The sequence below is a fragment of the Cucurbita moschata genome, unplaced genomic scaffold (assembly GCF_002738365.1).
Source record: "Cucurbita moschata cultivar Rifu unplaced genomic scaffold, Cmos_1.0 Cmo_Scf00006, whole genome shotgun sequence".
NCBI classification, from domain to species: domain Eukaryota; kingdom Viridiplantae; phylum Streptophyta; class Magnoliopsida; order Cucurbitales; family Cucurbitaceae; genus Cucurbita; species Cucurbita moschata.
Genome location: NW_019268522.1, coordinates 4597655 through 4605942, shown reverse-complemented (window position 1 = coordinate 4605942; position 8288 = coordinate 4597655). Strand labels below are relative to the sequence as shown.

Sequence of the window (8288 nt, the reverse complement as noted above, 5' to 3'; positions counted from 1 at the left end):
CATAGAATTGCAACAAAATAACCCCATCGATGCGGGAATGTACTAATTTTTATTTATAGTATATCCTATAGAACCAATTAGTTCATTTAGTCACTTGATTGATCTTTTTTCTATTCATCTTAGATCAATTTCTATCACTAAAAAAAAAAAATATATATTTTTGTCGTTATCGAAGACGGAATTTTAAGGTAATAAGTGTAGTATGAATAGAACAAGAGAGGGGGGAAATAATAAAGAAAAGGTTAGCCAAAGCTATATACAAGTTATCCACACCCTCTTTTTTTTTATTTCATTAATGGAATTTCGGTTATTGATTAAGGTGAAGTTCTGTAAAAACCCCTGCCTTCTTTAAAATATCATGAACAGTTCCTGTAGGTTGAGCACCCTTTTCAAGGAAATATAGAATAGCAGGAACATTTAAATAGGTTTGATTCTTTATCGGATCATAAAAACCCACTTTACGAAGATCTCTTCCTTCTCTTCGGGCTCGAACATCAATTGCAATGATTCGATAAACGGCTCATTGGGATAGATGTAAATTAACAATACCCCCCCCCCAGAACCGTATAAGAAGTTTTCTCCTCGTACGGCTCGAGGAAATTCAAAGTCATGTATAGAATTCTAATTAATGTCAAATGGATTCATAGATTATGAAATCAATTAGACTATGATTTAAATACTTTGTTTCTGATTCTTTTGTTTATTTTTTATTCTTTTTTGAAAAAAAAAAACTCATTCTTATCCTCATAACTCAAGTTGTATAACTCTCACTCAAAGGAAAACAACCCTTAAGCTTAAGCATTTCATTTATTGAGCGGTCTCTAACCCCTTAATTTTTGCCTGTCTCCTTTAGAATCTATTTCAATTCTTCATTCTGATCTAGTTTAGTTATTGAGACAATTGAAAAAGATTTTTACTTGTTGAGGGGATCCTTTATCCTTGCCTTTAATCATTGGGTTTAGACATTACTTCGGTGATCTTTAATCGTTTCAAAATGGCAGCAACATACCATTTTTTCTGATTTATTTTTATCAAAGAATCATATAAATATATAAATAATGGATTCTCATGCGAGCCCAAGATCCGGACTAGGATTCAAACTTCAAATTAACCATCTGACACCCCTGACATTCTACGGCAACTCTTACAACCTAGTCACACTACCTACTTGTCTAAACTGTTTCTAAAAGTGACAATTGTTCACACAAACCAACCCAAGTCCTTTCAACATATTTTGTCCTCACTTGTATACTTTCTATGAAAATTCTCAAGAGATTATCCAACATAAATTTTCTCTAAGGCCGAGCACAGTTAAGTTTGGAGTTTCTACAATTGAGCCACTGAAAATGAAAATGCAAGTAGTAACTATCAATTCTTTAAAGACATTCTTAACCAAGCCTTGCATAGCCTTTGGATCCCTCTCATTTGAATGTGGTATTAGTTCTTATATGTACCCCTCCTACACTCGGGTCGGGCATTATGCCTCAATAAACAACTTGGCCAACTTAAGAGATCATATAGAATGAAAGTATAAGCATACAAAAATATTAACTAGATAAATAATAGCCGTATAAATGTGTAAAAAGCAATGATAACAGCAGAAATTGAAACTAACCGAGGTATCTCTAAACCATTGGGAACCATGTTGACAATATAAAGAGGATCTAAATTACCAACTGTGTGCTCCAATAACATACCAACCTGTCAATAATGGAGGACAAATCATTTAAAATAAATCAGTGTATGGCAATTTATGCAAGCAAAGAGCGTCCATTATACCATTTCAGCCTTGTGAAGACATAGCTTTATTAATTCTTCCCAAAGTTCATCATCATGCTGCATGCTAACAAACTCCACTGCCTGTCCATGATTAAAACAAAGTCTTATGATCAGTTCGTAACCTGATCTCAGAAGTGAAGAGATTTCAAATGGAAATGTGAAGTTTCTATCTGAAAGAAGGGAAGTACCTCTTCAATATCTCCTAATTTATCAATGATGACAGAAAGGGCTTGTTTTGCGTTTCCCATTCTACCAAGAATAAAGACTTGCTCCCTCAAAAGATTTTTTTGGATGCAAATTTCATGTGCCTGAGATTATAATGTTCACAAAGTCATAAACAGACGGAGAATAACCACTATAAACAGAAACAGAAAATTCTAACCTTCTCAAGCGTATAATGTTGACTACTACGAAGGAAAGGAAGCAGCATCTTTATGTCATAGTCAGCATAAAGCTCCACCTACAAAAGTTTTGGAGGTAAAGAAGAAGCAATTTATTAAATAGGAACAAGAAAGCTCTAACTACAAAGAAAACACTTATTTTGTTTATAAACAAAATGAGTCGAGCATCTCTCCACTATCATTTCTTCAAGTATAAACAAAACCCAAAGTATTAATTCCACTGTCATCTAATTTTTTCGATGATATTGAACATTTTCCTACAAAGCAGAGTAGAAGTTTGTTTCTTCTATACTATTTTAATTAATGCAGCTATATGATCAAATAATGATGGAAGGTCTAGTTGAATTCTTTAGGCAAATTTTCCGTCAAATTCTTGGTGAGAGAAAACTGTCATCCTATTATAATCAACATTTTCATCGTGTTAGTATCAACAACTCTTGGTTAAAGGCTAGCTGGAAGACAGAAAAATTTCGTTTGGTTGGCCCATTTAGGTAAACTAAAAACATTGTTGAGAATTGTTATTTCAATTCTGTGGGAATATCTAATCTCCAGTTTTCGTATAGTTTGTCTTTTGCTAATGCCTCTGTTTCTTATACAAAACACACACCGTGACCAGAATCCCATTAAAATATCCTACAATGGTGTTCAATAATTCGATAGATTTGATTTGTTGTCAGATGAAGAACAATCTCATTTATTCCTAGGTTACACCTATGGTGGTAAGATTTGGGAGCTGCTTTTCTAGACTTTAAATAGTTCATAGGAGAATATAGTTCAACTTGTGGTGTGTGTCGTTGAAATGCAGTCAAAGATGTTCTCCAAAGAATATGGTTCGCAAGAGCCCAAAACTTTTAAAGAAAAAGTCCGAGACCAATTGATGGATTTTGCTAAAAATAATGATTCTTTACGGTGGATTTTGACAAACCAATTGTCGTTGACCCTAAATTTCCCTATTTTACCTAAGGCTCATACAAAACATTTAAGGAATTTACTTTAATAAACCCTTATCATAAATTCAACATTAATTTCATACCTCCAACAAACAAATACAAATAAAGACGAAAAACATTACTGAATTAAATGCCCTATACTAACGTATGACTTATTAAATACAAATACGACCCAATCTATACTGACCTATATTTTATTAAATGCATATACCACTCAACTTATACTATTATTAAATGCAAATACAACTCAACCTATACTATTAAATTTGAAACGCGAATCTATCTCATGCATGTATCACGGTCTCGGGGTTGCGGTGCCTTCGTCAGCCGTATAAGGGCACCTTGCCTTTATCTGAAAAATATAGTAGCATGAGGCTTAAGTATTTAAGAATACTCAGTAAGCGACCTCCTACGGGGTTATGATGCAAGAACATGCGAATGTAATGACGGGATCTATCATAACAGTTTATTTCCTATGATACTATCCTAACAGGCAGCTTGGATGTGTACTTTATACTTTACACACGGCCCACACGTGTGAGTGTGAACCCACCAAAGCATGCTCGCCCGACAAGGAAAGGGGCTCAACGGTGTGCGAACCGACTGGTGGGTCCATACTCACACTTGTGGGCCGTGTCTAGGAAATGAATTACACATCCAAGCTGCCCATTAGGATAGTACGGTAGAAAAATAGACTGTTATGATAGATCCCGTCATTGCATTCACATGTTCTTGCATCATAACCCCGATAGGGGGTCACTTACTGAGTATTCTTAAATACTCAAACCTCGTGCTACTACATTTTTCAGATAAAGGCAAGAAGTCCCTGTAAGGCTGACGAAGGCATCGCAACACCGAGACCGTTACATGCATATGATAGATTCGCATTTCAAATTTAATAGTATAGGTTAGTATAGGTTGAGTTGTATTGAGTCATATTTATATTTAATAAGCCATCAGATTTAATTCAGTAATATTTTTCTTCTTTTCTTTGTATTCTTTTCTTCTTTTTCCATCGGATTTAAAAAAATAAATGAGGTATGAAATTAACACTGAATTTATGATAGGGATAAATTCCGCATTAAATGTCCAATTAAATGTATAGTAGTGGAAATTTAGGATCGTTACACTATTAATATAATTAATATAATCATTACTAATTGGGGGCTTTGAAATATTCAACCTCGGACTACATAAACTCAACCCAATTTTTCTACCCAATTACTAATCATTTAAATCAGAATCATGAATACTTTTTTTTCTTTAACAAGATATCAAACTTCTCATTGAAATAATGAAAAAAATGGTTAATGCTCAGAATAAAAACTCCAACAAAGGCGTGAACAAAATAATAACAGAACATGAGCAAACCATGCTAAAAACCGAGCTACAAGAAATTACTATAAATGAAAACAAGCTAAAATCCAAACTACAATTCAAAGACTAAATAAAAAATTATGAACGATATAAAAAAGCAATCCAGTTAAGATAAATATCTTGGGTAGAAAAACCAGCAAGATAATCCAAAATGGAACTTTAGGAATGTAATGGCCCAGACCCACTTCTAGCAGATATTGTCCTCTTTGGGTTTTTCCTTTCGGACTTCCCCTCAAGGCTTTAAAATGTGTATGCTAGGGAAAGGTTTTCACACCCTTATAAAGGGTGTTTTGTTCTTTTCTCCAACCACGGTAGGATATCACAATCCACCCCCCTTCAGGGCCCAGCATCCTCATTGACACTTGTTCTTTTCTCCAATCGGTGTGGGACCCCTACCAAATCTACTCCCCTTTGGGGCCTAACGTCCTTACTGGCACACCGCCTTGTGTCTACCCCCCATTTGTAACGACCCAGACCCACTGCCAGCAGATATTGTCCTCTTTGAGCTTTCCCTTTCGAGCTTCCCCTCAAGGCTTTAAACGCGTTTGCTAGGGAAAGGTTTCCACACCCTTATAAAGGGTGTTTTGTTCTCCTCCTCAACTAATGTGGGATATCACAAGGAAGAGGTCTTAAGGCGGGATGCTTCAAATCTTTCGGACCAAGAAAGTTGCTTGTGGTGAAAATCTATTTGATTACTTTTCATCCATAACTCAGAAATAATTGCCTTCACCGCATTTATGCACAAATAAAATGAGCTTTGGAATTCAGTGAGAGAACAGTAAGTAAATGCAGGACATTGTTCCTCAGCGTAAAATGGAATACCCACTGGACTTTGAACAAAGCAAAAACAGCCAAGAAACATAAAGAACAAACTGAAGGCAGAATGCACTTGAAAGGTATTTTTCTTTGCAACACTTGGGTAAGACTGCTACCATCGAGCATAACCCACAAAAGGATGTTGATTCTTTTGGGACATTTGAACTTCCATAAGGACTTATAAAGCTCCTTCTCCAACGGACTTGAGAATATCAAACAAAGATGAAACCGAGAATGTACCTAAAGGATCTTGAGTTTTCAACCAATAGTAACAGTAGAAAGTTTACTCAAGAAAGTCCGTAAATATCCAGATTCCTCATCCTTCAAAGCTCTTCGAAATGTAATGTGCCATGAACTAATTTGAACATCCCAATGTAAAGCAACCCAACCATTTCGAGTAGAAGAAATAGAAAATAACCAAGGAAAGCAATACTCTAAAAAGAGTTAAATAACCAGTGAACCTCCCCAAAATAGAATCCTTTTCCTATTTTCCAATTTAAAATGAGCAATGTTTTCAAATGGAACCATGTTTTAGAAACACTTGACCGAGGGCTGCACAAACGCAGACTATTTAATCAACCGGAATGTCAAATATTAATATCAGACCCATTGATACGAAATAAGACGTCTTAATCATGCCACAAAGACTTAAAGGCGGATAACGAGATTGTACTCTACATATTCCAAGATAACAACATATGGAGTTGCATAAAATGAACTCAATTACAGATCATGTTTCATTAAAAATAAATCCAGCTTCATTTCTGTAACTAGACCTCAAGCTACTTCAAACTGCCTCAAGTGGTGCTTCAATTACTCTTGGATAGGTTACAAACTTTAGGTTACTTGATTGAAATATTAATTCTCGGATTTAAAGAGGTTTCATTATATTTTTCAGTTCTAAAGTATTATTTTTTATATTTGAAGTTATAATTTAATTAGTGACCATTATGGTATTGATGGGTATGAGAGTTGCAATCTTCCAATTGACCATAGGTTACTGTAGGGTTCATTTTCAAGGCTAAATAGTCCTTCATGTTGCAGTTTTACAATTAAGATTTTGGAGATTTTGGAGATTAAAATGAAAATGGCAAATTATATTTTTTAAGTCATGAGCTTATTCCTTTGCATTTCCATTTCTTGCATATTAAATTCATTCAAGTAGTCTTGATAAAACTATTGATAAAGCTATCTTGTGGAGGATTTCAAATCTTGAGTTCTAAACAAGTTTTCTTTCCACTAGATATTGCTACCAGGTAAATTTGGTATATCTTCTTCCTTGGGATTAAATCATCTTGATTTGGGTTCGAACATTTATGATCTAGGGAGTTGCATATTCATAAGGGTTCTTAGATCCAATTGGCTAGGATTTTCAAATCATTTGGTATCAAAGCTATAGGTTATAGATCAGAACATGTTTCCGTTATTGTTTTTTTTTCTTTTTTGAAATTTTCTTATTCTTTTTTGTTCTCCGTCACATTCCGTCAAAAAATATAAAACACAAAAAAGTGTCATTTTTTTATTCTTTAAACTTATCTAAACTTTTACTGGACAAAGAATTAGGTTGTTGAATCTGAACATTCAATTTGTCTCCGTCCAGACTTGATTTGTTTCAACTTCACCTTCAATAGAAAACCCTTCATCTTCCATAACCTTATATGGACCAAGCTTGGGAGAACTAGTGAAGCAATATCCCTAAAACGAAGAGAAAAATCACCAAGCTTCTTATCTGTGACCACAATCTCCACCAGATGAAAGCCAAAAATATTTCTCTTCACTTCAATCAGGGCTTCTGAAAAGTCCAAGAGATTAAGAGTTTGGAAAGAGATACTGACTAATCCCCAAAAGTGTTTGCCAATTGCTTCAAATATACATCGTTCCAAAATGGCAAAGATAAATTTTTTATAACAATCCAACCTCCATACCCTTTGATAAACCTAGGATGAAAATGGCGTTTACACACCCAATTTTCAATTTTCACATGAAGGTTTCCAATGAATGTCCATTTTCCATCAAATTTCATTTTAGAGAAAATGTCGTCTAATTTCACCAAATGCTTTGTGATCCATAAAAGGATTAAGAACAATCTTAGATTGAAAATATTCTTCCAATGCTGGTCTTACTTCCATCCACGGGCAGTGAGCAAAAATCCCAGAACCCCAAAAAAATCATTGAAACTCATTCCCACTACTTCTGTAATTTTTTTTTCTTACCCAAAAGGAAGATTTGTTCATTTTAATCTTTTGAGCATTTAAATCAGTAGAAGCACCTTGTTTTGAAGACATCATTTCTGCATAATTTCTAAAAGATTGCTTGCTTTTGCTTTCATCTGGCTTTGATGTCTTCCCCAACACCTCTTCTATTTGCATCCTTGGATGACTCTCCAGCCACAAACTGCTTGGAACACACATTTTCCTCATATTTGGAGAGAGCCTCTGATCATTTCCCAGAAAACTGACTATCCTTTCTTGTCAAAACAAGCAGGAACATGTATTGTTTGCCTTCTTCCACCAGATAAAGGTCAAACTTCACCCTCAAAAACCAACCTTGGCATGGTCTAAACTTGCATAACATAATGGTTCAATCAACATTAAACATATCATTTTCATACCAAAAACAATAAAAATATATTTCCAAATACTGCAGCTCTTAATCTCCATAATGAAAAAAAACACACCTTCACAGCTTATCACCAAAAGGAAGAAAGAAAGGAAGAAGAATTAAATAAACTAACCTCAGTCAAGAATCGACAACTAGAAATGACTAACGGGGATGATGGAAGACGAAAAAATGGGGAAAAGAAGGCAGGATGGACGAGACGAGAGAGGAGAGGGCATTTCTAGTCCTCTTTTCTTTTCTTTTCCTTTCTCTCTCTCTCTTTCTTTCTTTCTTTCTTTTCTATTTCTTTCGATTTTTTTTTTTTTTTTTTTTTTTTTTTTTTTTTTTTTTTTTTTTTTTATTATTT

At 34.5% G+C, this 8288-nt stretch overlaps 1 protein-coding gene across 5 annotated transcripts in view; it reads right to left on the bottom strand.

Moving 5' to 3' along the window:
• Window positions 1–8288, bottom strand: part of LOC111444390 (vacuolar protein sorting-associated protein 41 homolog) — a 27068-nt gene that overhangs the window by 2581 nt on the left and 16199 nt on the right. For all 5 annotated transcript variants that reach the window (XM_023082481.1, XM_023082483.1, XM_023082479.1 and 2 more), the window contains 4 exons: window positions 2162–2239; window positions 1968–2087; window positions 1780–1860; window positions 1616–1701 (listed from right to left, as the gene is read on the bottom strand). In XM_023082481.1, the coding sequence (XP_022938249.1) occupies window positions 1616–1701; window positions 1780–1860; window positions 1968–2087; window positions 2162–2239 (365 nt within the window). The remainder of the gene's footprint in view (window positions 1–1615; window positions 1702–1779; window positions 1861–1967; window positions 2088–2161; window positions 2240–8288) is intronic.